Genomic DNA, 12,462 nt, shown 5'->3' with positions numbered 1-12,462 from the left:
GAGGAGGAGAAGACGAGGAGATCAGCGCAGACGAGAAGTGAAAAGGATGAAGAAAATCCAATCGATCCAGAAACCTCCATTATAATCTTGTTGACGTCCTCAGATGGTGCAGACAGCAGCCCTGGAGCCACTTTAGAGAACACATTCAATCCCAAAACTGCTTTTTGTATTTATTTAAAAAGGCCTCAGAAAGGTGCAACACATTTGAAATACTCTACTGCATCCCTGTGGCTGATGCATGAAGTGCAGAAGGAAAGAAATCACATTATTTCAGATTTTTATTCTTCCACTTCTGGCTTTTATTTCCAAGCAAATGTACAGTTGATTGCCATTGAAAGCTACAGAAAGGTTGGCAAAAAATCCACAAGTAAATCTTGATATGACTCTGTTAAAAACTGTATATAAAAAGACCCCAAAACTGTACATCAATTAACACAACTACATGTATATTATATCTGAGCATACAGTGCTTTATAGATATTGATGGTTATGAGAAATATAATACATCGTAAAAGAGGAAATAACATTCTGTTCGAAGGCTGTCAGTTCAGGTCTAGTTGAAAGATTTAGGACAAGAGCGATTTGTACATGAAATCCATAATCAATGGCTTTTTTTCTACAGCAAAGTGTCAGTCATCAGATAGATTCAGTGCGGGTGTATCTGAGCCACAGAAATCTCTTTTTTAAAGCATACATACATCTCCAGTGTTGTTTGGTTGTTCCAATACTCCTCTAAATAAATAGGACACACATCAAATACTGTACTCAGGATGTAAAAAAACATAATCTCTAACATATATACAAAATGCATTTAAGTAAATGTGGGTATAGTTTGGTAATTCATTCATTTGGATTCAACAGTTTTTAACAACTATTGGAGATACAGGAAGTACCTGAATATATTACGTGTGTGCTTTTGTATTTGGTTAAAGGGACAAATTAGATATGCAAATTAGGTCACATTTATCAAATAATCCGACAGTGAAATAAACCATTTGATTTACCGTTTTACATAAATATCTATTTTTGTAGAGAGGCTAAATTGAAATGAAACATGTCGACCAAATCCCAGTTTGTAACATTAATATCTTTCCAGTGTGTGACCACCACTTTTAACGAGGTACAGGGGAATTTTAAACATTACACATAATAGAAAACAACAAAAAGAACCTCTCAGAGACAGGTGCCCTCCTGGATATGTATAAAACATTTGGAATAAAAACCATAAAAAACTGATATTTTGGTGCAAGAAGTACTGAACATTCACCATGTATCTCTTGTGTTACTTCAGTGCTGCGTTTGTTCTGAATAAGTCTTATTGGACAGTGTAACCTGTGTAAATCTGTGTTTACATTCACCTTTTTCCCTCACTTATCCATTCTCGCAGTCATGCATCCACACACCTATCATCAGCGGTGATTGTGTACGCCTGATCGCTTGTTATGAATCCTAAATGAACCTTAATGCCAGCTAAGACAGTTCAGCAGAGACAGAGAAACTACCACAAGGCACCTACAGTAAAGCAGCTAAAGGTATCTCGAGCAGCGACAAGGCTTTGGTTCGTATTAGTCCAATAAAGAAAGCATGATTTCTACACTGTCTCACATTGATAGATGCATGGACGGATGGTGGAGAGGATGATGATGATGATCAGACGGGTGGAGGCGGCGCTCGCAGAGGTAGGAAAACTTCCACTTCAGCGTCACTTCACCTCAGGGAGAATGAGAAAGACTGGAAGAGAGACAGCTAAGAGAGGGGATACATGTTGAAGCAGGAAAGTGTGAGACAGATCTGAAAAGGCCTTTTTTAAGATAGATATTAGACTTTATCATAAGGCCTTTAGGAGCATCAACACTGAGCTATTTGATGCTGTAAGCTGAAAATACTTACGAATAGGTCTGATGTCTCACTTTAAACAGAGTTGTTTCCAGGCTTTATGCTGAGCTTAGCTTACCGTCTCCTATCAACAAATGGCTGGCTGGCAAATCAGCGAATCTCAGAAAAACTGCATTTCAATTTAAGGCATCAAGTATTTTAGGGCACTTGATAGAATCCTTTTTTCGTGTTGTGATTATCTCAACAAGGACACGAACATTTGATCCTTTTTAAAAGGTGCTTTAACACAAGTTAAATAGCTCTCAAATCATGACCACTGACATGGACCCCAAATGTGCTTCTAAAGGATATCGTCTTTGGTAAAAGGTCATGTGGTATTTACAAAGTGACATTAAGGCATTTAAAGCAGCGGGGGAAGCTAACATACAGTATAGCCATTTCTACTATTTCCTAAGCCATTAGAACAACTTAGATCAGTCTCTGTATATAGCGTAATACGTACATGAAGAAGGTCTACAGGTAAAGTGCTTTAAAGACAATAGGGGATTCTGCAAGATTAATGCAACACACACTAAAACACTGCTAGCTATCAGTACACACACACACCTGATCCACAAATGCATCTAGTCTACCTACAGGTGAAAGCTCATGTGTTGGATGTGCAGCTAAAGTAGGTCTTATTTCCAAAAATAAGGATGAATTAGACAAATAAGACACACTCAGATCCATATATCCAACACTTGGGCTTTACCGCTCCACTACACTCTTTCTTACAATGTTGTAGAGAGGCCTAGGGAGTGTTTCGGGATAACATGTTTGCACACAGGCAACACCAGTTAGTCCTGAAAAGAGGCAGAGATGGTGGGAGTGAAGAAAAAGAAAAGGTTTGGTCAGAGAAAGCTCAAGCCGGCTTCAGCAGCAGCACAATCTCAATTATTTTTAAAAAGTCATATAAATCCTTTAAGCGAAGTACACTTCAGCTCCCAGCTAGCAAAGGCAGGCAGACTTAAAGGGCCAGTGCACATATTTCCAGTGACGTAAGAATGTGTGTGTTGTGACATCGATACGCTGACTGAGCCCTTTGCAAAATGTGGCGGCAAGCGAGTCCTTTAGGGGCCGTCCCATAATGCTTTGCTGCATACTTGGCTGAGCATTTGTGAAGGTCACTTTCATTGTAATCCCTTACAGATGGACTACAGATACCTGCGGTTAGCATCACAGCCAGGTATTTGACTCCAGTCACATAAATAAGTTACTTTTGGGTAACTCCAGTGGACCGATTTATTAAACTACTCCTTTGTTCAGTTCCACAAATAGATGCAATTGTATCTGATATGAGAGAATAAGAATAGTGAGACGCAAATAAATTAGACTGAGGTCTCTGGCCCCGCCCCCCCGCTGTAGGAGTGCTTCGAGTGGCCATCGGCGAATCGGAGTAGAGGGGTGAAGGTGCTGTAGTCTGGCTGTTTCTGCCAGCGTGTGAACATGGTTTTCTTTCTAAAGGGTTCAGACCTTCGAGGGTTCCCCTGGTTGCCCGAGCCTCGCCGGTGGCCGCCTGCCTTGGACGGAGCGTGGAGAGACGCCAGGGGGGTGAACTCTGACAGGTGGCCCTCGTAGAGTTTGTCAGCGCTCTGTGGGAGAGTAAAGAGGGAGGAAGAGGAAGCAGAGAGAAGTTAAAAACAGAGACGAATACATGTGCTAAAAGGAGGAGACATTGTTATCCCAGCTGGCCAAATGTTTAACTGAAGATGCATTTGAGCACTTCTAGTTTGTCATTGATTCAAATAAATGTAAATATAGTTTAAATTAATTATTATCTTTATATCTTAGGTGATATAGTATCCAACTTTGTCACGCTCTTATATTAAATACTGATGAAGAACAGTAGCATTCTGTTGTCATATTTGCAACACCGCTTGCTATTATTTTTATGGGTGTCTCAAAATCTCAAAAAGCCAAAACCACATTTATTCTAACTCTAGCAGATATTTTGGAGGAAAGATAAAAAGCTTGATCTAAGAAGGAGAAAATGGCTGCCGGACTTTTTATCTACAGCAACAACAAAAACACACACAACACCCTTTCATCTATCAGTAACCTGATCCTGGAAACTGAGTCAGAATACAATTCAATTATTTACATAATTCAATAAATAAAGTATTGCATTGGCTTTAATCTAATCGGCCAGCTGTGACAATAACATCCTGTGCATGCTGCTTACACACGCCATGCAACCCCGGCAAATGAAGTACAAGAATATGTAAATGTGTATATATATAAACACCATAAAAAAAACATGCAAATGGAAACATAACTTATAATAAACATGCATGAATGTGCAAGGATAAAAAGTGTCACTAGAGAGCGCCAGAGCTCCATGTGAAGACCCAACAGGATGCAAAGGTTTTATACAATACCTGAGAACCACACACACACACACACACTCACAATATACCCCTGTGTTAGTCAGGTAAAACGCACCACACACCACAGCAGAGTGAACCCCATCACTGCAGGATGTTAGCTTCACCCACCATTACCAACTCCTACCATTACACACTCTGTGTTACCGTGCTGCAGCGCTCTAGGCTTCTGTGAGCGCTATTCCATCTAGTAAGGACTCTGAGCTGCGGTAGGTCAGGGTCCTCTCTGACTCTTTAATACCCCTCAAACGCTGTGGACACGCACACAACCATTCAAAGACATTAAGGATCTGACATGTACACATTAAAACAGTCATGTGAAACACTGTACGACGGAAAACATGACATAATGGTTTAGTTGCCAGCCTTGTGAACCCTGGACATGTTGAGCATCCCAAAGTTTCATTTAGGAATGTATAGTAGGGGTCCCCAGTACACATTTCTAACAGAAAACGTTGGTGCACACACAATAGGGCTCTATGTGCTTGCAAATAGACTATACATACAGTTTATCCAGGCATGCAATCAGACTGACAGACAAGTGACTTCATGCAGAAACAGTGGCAGGGAGAAAAGGGACAGGATAAAAGAAAAAGAGGATTTGACACAAGTTAGCGACAGGAGGAAAGGCTGAGGGTCACCTAGGGTTAGAAACTGATTCTGCTGGAAGTCTGAGACAGCATAAAGATGGTGGAGGGCTCAGAGGCAAGGCAGCGACGCTTAGTCTGCTACGGGGTGAAGAGGAGGAGGAACAAGGAGGTAAGAGGGAGAGGGGAAGAAGAGGTAAAGCTCTGGAAATCAGTCACATGATCAATTATCTACAGAGAATTAACAGTTCTAACGTTTGTTAAGGGAGAAGACATGTAGGATTAGAGAAGGTTGTTTAAACCTCAAACAGGCAACACGTTATTTGTACACATCCTGCAAAATAAAGTGTTTTGAGTCTCCTTTGAACTGTTCAGGTTTAGAAATAAAGGAGCACTGCACGCACACACACACACACACACACACACACACACACACACACACACACACACACACACACACACACACACACACACACACACACACACACACACACACACACACTTACATCAAACAGAGTAGGGACGTAGCCGAAGCCAGCATACATCTGCTGAGTCATCAGTTAGACATTATTACACACACTTCTCAGAGGAGGCCTGTTACACATTAATCTATAAAGCTGGTGTTAGACTCAAAGAAGGAGGGGGTCCTTCTTTGTACACAGCAGTAAATGCACACTCATCAGTGTGTATGCACCCACCTGTATGCATTCGGTGGTGGTCGGCCACAGCGCCCGGCAGATCACCTTCTTCAGCACATCTGGCAGCAGGCTGGCCGTTATCAGGAGGATTATACTGAGCCAGGCCGGACCGCTGGACAACATCTGCATGAACACATAGTACATCCTCTGGTAGTTCATGAAGGGCCTGCAGGAGAGGAGAGGAAACAAGAGAGGAGAGGAGATGAAAATAATGGAAACAAGAGGAAAGGAGAAGAGATTAGAGGAGAGGAAACAAGAAAGGAGAGGAGATGAGAGAATAAAAGAGAGGAGAGGAAAGGAGGCACCACAAATAAAACAAATAGTTATTTAATTATCTTTTGAGGTTTCAGGCTTTTACAAACAAATCATGCATTTAGCAACATAGGACATGAACTCCAAAACTCTTATATGTTGCCTTATTCCCTTTACAAACATCTTTCATGCATTTTATGTAGATGTATTTATTTAGGGGAATATGTACAAGTATAGTGATGACATCTCCTATTCTAAATCTCTCTTCCTCTATCATCTTATTCTGTAAACATACATAACATTTCTTAAAAGTTTAAATGATATTAATACAAATATATAAGTTCAAAGCCTACCAGATGATTCCTCCCCACAGCAGAGAGAAGACCACAAAGAAGACCAGCGAGCCCCAGATGACAAAATGGTTGATCCACGTCCAGTAATGAGTATCCAGAGCCAACTGCAGGAGAGGAGAGGGAGACATCGAGCTGTCAGACCGAAGCTCACTCTAAAGCAGGGCTTCTCAAAGTGTGGTCCGCGGACCACTGGTGGCCCGTGAGCGTCCCCTAGTGGTCCATGAGTATATTGGTAGCATTTCACTTCATTTGAAATAAATAAATAAATTTAAGTTTTCCGCACTCTTGCGGGAATATCTCCGCAATGGAGCGAGCTTAAGTTTAACTTTCGATTGCATGATATAGCGCAACACCTTCATCACACATGTTGCCACTTGTTTGTACAATTTTCAGGCGATTTGTAATCTGTTCTAGAAAAACGATGTGATTTTGGATATTTGTTAGGTTGTCCGCGAGTGTTCTTTTATTGGTTAAGTGGTCCCTGGTATGAAAAAGTTTGAGAAACACTGCTCTAAAGAAACCAGGATCCGGCCTGGCTGCTTCTGTGAGTGTGTGTGTGTGTGTGTGTGTGTGTGTGTGTGTGTGTGTGTGTGTGTGTGTGTGTGTGTGTGTGTGTGTGTGTGTACCTTCTGCGTGTTGTTGGAGGGGAGAGGGTTGGACACCATTGGTCCAAAGATGTCCAGGTCCTTGTTGATTGGTGAAGCACCACCCGAGCCATTCCCACCACCCTCTGGAGGGTCTGACAGGGATAGAAACAGATTAATAATCTGTTCCCAAGAAGCTCACCATCGACTGTAAACCTGTCTTTTTAGGAATCATGCAATATTATTGAAAGCCTATGAAGAGTTACAAAATAGAACTGGTGTATATTCAACCACATTTAGAACATTAATCCGACATTAACAGACTTTGTTTTAATCAAAACAATAAGACTTGTACTGAACCATTATTAATTAATTATTTAATATTAATGGGACATAAATAAAGACAGAAACCCAGTAAAAGTGAAGTCACTGACAATCTGACCTCTACATGCCTATGGAATTAAGCATTTCTTAATTTTCAATTACTATGCTTGTTAATTGGAGCATCCTCAAGACAATGATGATTATTGAACTCCTTCACGACCGAGCTTTACCCGGGAAATTAATTCATTTCAGCTTTTAATTTGCCCTTGAAAAAAATGGTGTTTAATTACAAATATATTTGATACTGTGTCACAGAGCTGGTTTATTTTTGGGTGCTTTAATTAAATGTAAGGTTGGGGAGTCTGATATTCTACAACTCTAAAAAGGCACAATTAGGTGAAACAACAGGCATTTTGAGATTAAAGTTGTAGCACAGAGAGCCAAGGTGTAATTAATAATAAATGGGGCGAAGCCTGCGAGCAACTCAACTCGAGCACCAATGATACATTAACACGTGACGCACCTCGTCCCTCTTACAACCAACCAAACACATTCTCCTAAACATGCCGCTCTATTTAAGCTGCCAGGTCTTCCTGCCTCTGCCTCGCTATGCTGCTGCTGCCACTGCTGTGTTNAAGACCCTTCAATGTACATTTGATTTATTCATCCAACCACCAAGCTTGAAATGACTTCTAAAACAAATCTGTCTGACTTGTGTGCTTGCAGTTCTCAGGATATGGAGGGATGGGGGAGTTGTACCTGTATAGCGAGGGGTCCTTCTTCAGGATGTCCACGTTGATGTGCTGCTCGATGAGGCTGTAGAGCAGGATGGGCAGCGAGGTGAAGCTGATGTTGTACAGAGTCAAGTAGGCTGTGTCAAACAGCGGCTGGGGAGACAGGCAGAGAACATGCAAGCTTTGGAGATATGCTTTGATTTTATTTATTACGTTTGTTTGTTTTTTGTGTGCCTACCTGTTGTGAGAAGCCACAGAAGAACTGATAGAGGAACTGAGGGAAAATGAAACAGACATTCTGGGAAGAAGGCAGAAAGTAAAGGTTAGTGTGATAACATATGTCATTTGTGTTGGTCTCATATTCTTCCTGTCAGACTACCTTGTAGAAGAAGTATTGCACCAGCTCTGATATGCGGATGTAGTAATAATGTCCGTGGACGAGAGAATCTTCTTGAGGTGTTTGAACTTTGGGATGGCGTAGTCGCTGTTCCTCACCGCCTGGCGACCCTCCTTACCCATGATCCCTGCAGAGGCAGATATAATGTGTTAATAAGAGTTTGTGTTCGGGCGGCAGACACCCTATCCGTTTTTAAGAGTGCGCTTAAAACCTTCCTTTTTGATAAAGCTTATAGTTAGGGCTGATTAGATTCAGCCCTTAGTTTAGCTGCTATAGGCTTAGTTTGTCGGGGGACATCTTACTTCTTCCTTCTCTCTGTCTATACCTGTGTACTCTCATGTTCCCATTAACCCAGCTTCCCCAAATGTCTTTCTTTTTGGTGTCTATATACGCCGGGATCCGGAGTCATGGATGATCCTGCGGTCCTGTGTCATGGATCGCGAGTCCTGGATCTTGAGTCGTGGCTGTGGTCCTGGATCACAAGTCCTGGACGGATATAGTCGTGGATTCATCTTCCTATTATACACACATGCATTTCCAAACATTTGGACTACCTATGTTGCAAATGTATTATCTCTTCGATTTACACACGGCATCTATTGCACGTCTGTCCGTCCTGGGAGAGGGATCCCTCCTCTGTTGCTCTCCCTGAGGTTTCTCCCATGTTCCCCTTTAAACTGGGGGTTTTCTCCGGAAGTTTTTCCTTGTTCGATGTGAGGGTCTAAGGACAGAGGGTCTAAGGACAGAGGGTGTCGTATTGTCATACTGATATTTTGTACACACTGTGAAGTCCACTGAGACAAACGTAACATTTGTGATATTGGGCTATATAAATAAACATTGATTGATTGATTGAAGAGGTGATTTTGTTGGTTTAAATAGTGCAGGACGGAAAAACTGTGACTAACCGATGCCAACATGGGCCTCGAGGATCATGCTGACATCGTTAGCTCCGTCTCCAATGGCCAGCGTGATTGGATGCTCTTCAGAGGCTTTGATCAGCTTCACAATCTAGAAAAACAAGAAACAATGATACCTTTAACTCCTTACAGCAGCTTCACAGATGTGGACTTATATTTCAATATAGATCCATATCAAGTCCTCAGAGTTTTGTACCTGTGCTTTCTGCAGAGGTGCCATCCGACAGCAGAGCACGGCGCTGCAGTTGCGGCTGATTTCTAAGAAGATCTCTTTGTAGTTCCCTGAGTTGGAGTCCTCCTGGGCCGGCCTCATCACCGCAGAGAGGGTGGCTCCATCGATGATCAGACCAAAGTCAGTGCAGTCATCTGATAAACTGGACAAACGCAACACCGGTCAAATACGTGCATAGTGGGGACACAGTAACACACACATTTTTGATAATACGGAAGCCCTGAGATACAGAGAAATAGATCCATTCTCTAAGTCTGTGTTGATATGGAAAAGAAGATCCCTGTGCTTGCTACAAAGCGGACACACACATACTAACAACTACACACACACACAGATACCCACCCAGAGAAGGAGTCCCGGGCCATGCCCCCGTGCTGCCTCAGGACGGTCCTGCTCAGGTCGAACAGCACGTCGTGCAGACTCTGCTCCTCGGTGCGTTTGGTGGTCAGCTCCAGGATCTGGGTGTTGCGGTGAAACAGTTTGCTAGCGTAGCAGGTTGCAGCCGCCGTCTCCATCTTATCGCCCGTCAGCACCCACACCTTCATGCCCGCCTTGTGCAGAGACTCAATGGTGTCCGCCGCCTTTTCCTGGAGCCTTTAGTGAAGGGAAGTAGGGAAAGGCACACTGTGTTAGGACGCAGGACGCAGGACGAGTTGCGATGCCCTCGGGGTTAACAATCCCTCTTAAGCCTTCACTGTAATTGCTTTAGTACCGAGTGTGCTATCGGAGGGGTGAACTCAGATAGTCTCACTCAGAAGTGGAGCAGCACTTGTCACACTCACAGAATAAAGTGTAAGTGCTTCAGGCATTTAGATCCAAGAAGTGTAATAAGATTTTAATAACAGCGAACATTTATATATAATGAACAGTGAATTCTAAAAGAGATCCTTCACCTGTCCTCCACAGCAGTGGCTCCCAGCAGGATCAGGTCTTTCTCGATTGCGTCGTAAGCCTCGGCCAGGCGTTTGTCTCGGTCGTGAAGAGCCAACTTGGCCCCGTTCAGCATGTGGTAAACCTCCGCGTACTGCTCTGGACTCAGAGGCCGATACGCAACACAAAGTGTCCTCAGACCCTCCTGCAGGAGAGGTGACATTTAGACAGGGTTACACAAAGAGAAATACAGTTGTTCTAATGAGCTTATTCTTGCATATCCCATAGAGACATGTGCTTCAGTTGCTCTGGATGTGAGTGTGTGGGCAGATACTGCTCTTGCTACTTGATCCTCACCAAAAAAACGCCCACCATATATTAAAAGCTACATTAATCTATGATGCAACCACAACCACAGAGGGCTCACTGACCTACATGGTTTACACTACAGGCTCAATTCACTTCATTTAGTTGCATTATATAACATAGAATAATATATTATAATAACACAGATCTTGTGGCTTTATGGCTTTTTGTTCATTGTCTCGTGTTTTAGGGTGAAGTAATGAGATTATAAAATGCATGGTGATCAAATGCAAAGTCTAACAGCTGGCATGTTCGGTCTATAAAAGCCACAGTGGGTTTTGAATGCATAAATACAGAATGACTGTTGTTACTGGATGGAAGTTGGCCATGATCCACTGATAGACTTCATGTGGTATCAATGGAAACCACTGTGGTCGTGTTATACAAGTGAGAGAAAATGACTGAAGTGACACATCCCTAAAAACCCTCACAGGGTGAATCATGGGAATAACGTCGTGAGAGAAAAATACTTTCTGTTACTGCTGAATCTAAAGTATACTGTAGTGTGTGTGTGTGTGTGTGTGTGTGTGTGTGTGTGTGTGTGTGTGTGTGTGTGTGTGTGTGTGTGTGTGATTCTCACCACTGCGTTGTGCTCCACTCGCGCTCTGACCTCCTCCACCTTGCCTGAGACAACCCTGGGGAAGATGGACGAGTCGGCACCTTTACAGAACAAATAGAGCTCACCTGCTCACACACACAGATAAAAAGAAGAGGGGGAAGAGTGTAAGAAAATATAACAGACATATAGATGTTAATGTATGGATGCATTTTAAGTCTGAGGTGTATTACCAGTACTGGATCTGACAATGACGCTCATCCTCCGTCTGACTGAGTCGAATGTCAAAACCTCCAGCAGCTCAAACCTGAAAAAAAAAAAAAAATGATGAGTGTATATTTACCTAAATGTTGATAGAATATATGTATAGTTACCATATTCAACTACATTGTTTTGAAGGGACACACTCACCTCTCAATCCCATCCTCCCTGTTCAAGATCTCCATGTGACCGTCTCTGAGTCTCAGGTAGGTGAAACCAAGCCTGCAGCACAGAGCGAAAAAACATTATGGGAAATAAAAGGACAAATGGATGGGAAAAAAATAAATTGAGTGGAAAAAAACATGGACAAATTGAATGCATCTTAATGCTAATGTGTGAAAAAATGGCTCAAATATTCTGATTAAGACTGGCGTTGTTTGTGTGTGAATAATTGTGTGTGTGTGTGTTCCACCTCTTCATGCCCTCCACCAGCGCCACCTCGTCCGGAGAAGAGGAGATGTAGAAGGAGGTGGACTTGCCCTGATGGATGCCGTGTTTGATCCCGTCCACCGTCTCCTCCTCCTTCACCTGCACCGTGTGGCACAGACACAGCGCCCGGAAAAACAGCTCCTCGTGCTCCTGTTAATAAACACAGTGTTAACGTAATGCACAAAAAAAACACACATATATATACACACAAATACACTCAAACTGAAGCGATGCTCACCCTGGCTCCGGGACCTGGTGATGAGTCTATCATGTCCATACTAGTAGCACCAGGCATCACCTAACAACACAAATTAAACACATTTAAATATCTAATATATGTCTCGTGTTTTCCCAGGTCAGGAAGAGATAAACAAACGTCCATGTGTTACCTGTCCGTTACAGATGGCATCAGCAACGTAAATGTGACCGTCCACACAGCACTCGATGAACTCCATGTTGTTTTCTGTTAGAGTCCCTGTCTTGTCCGTAAACACATACTCCACCTGGGACGAAGCAGAATGTATCTAGGGATGCATATCGTTGACTTTTTTACGATACCGATACCACTGAACGATACTGATACTCAACCGATACATATCGTGATACTTTGAAAATGTATCATCCCACAATTACTCCCATG

The 12,462-nt window shown here is 42.6% G+C and overlaps 1 protein-coding gene across 1 annotated transcript in view; it reads right to left on the bottom strand.

The window, feature by feature from the left end:
• Window positions 1-835: 835 nt before the first annotated feature.
• Window positions 836-12,462, bottom strand: part of LOC104965246 (probable phospholipid-transporting ATPase IH) — an 18,730-nt gene continuing 7,103 nt past the window's right edge. Inside the window, 18 exon segments of the mRNA XM_010794203.1 lie at window positions 836-3,467; window positions 5,545-5,710; window positions 6,150-6,253; window positions 6,776-6,888; window positions 7,770-7,944; window positions 8,030-8,089; window positions 8,171-8,235; window positions 8,238-8,315; window positions 9,097-9,199; window positions 9,305-9,482; window positions 9,683-9,934; window positions 10,234-10,415; window positions 11,157-11,260; window positions 11,366-11,439; window positions 11,544-11,615; window positions 11,806-11,972; window positions 12,061-12,120; window positions 12,212-12,325. Of these exon segments, the coding sequence (XP_010792505.1) occupies window positions 3,204-3,467; window positions 5,545-5,710; window positions 6,150-6,253; window positions 6,776-6,888; window positions 7,770-7,944; window positions 8,030-8,089; window positions 8,171-8,235; window positions 8,238-8,315; window positions 9,097-9,199; window positions 9,305-9,482; window positions 9,683-9,934; window positions 10,234-10,415; window positions 11,157-11,260; window positions 11,366-11,439; window positions 11,544-11,615; window positions 11,806-11,972; window positions 12,061-12,120; window positions 12,212-12,325 (2,331 nt within the window). The 3' untranslated portion in view covers window positions 836-3,203.

Source organism: Notothenia coriiceps, unplaced genomic scaffold (genome assembly GCF_000735185.1).
Source record: "Notothenia coriiceps isolate Sejong01 unplaced genomic scaffold, NC01 NC01_scaffold00037244, whole genome shotgun sequence".
Taxonomy (NCBI): domain Eukaryota; kingdom Metazoa; phylum Chordata; class Actinopteri; order Perciformes; family Nototheniidae; genus Notothenia; species Notothenia coriiceps.
Note: the sequence above shows the minus strand (reverse complement) of the source record. Positions and strands in the feature narration are given on the sequence as shown.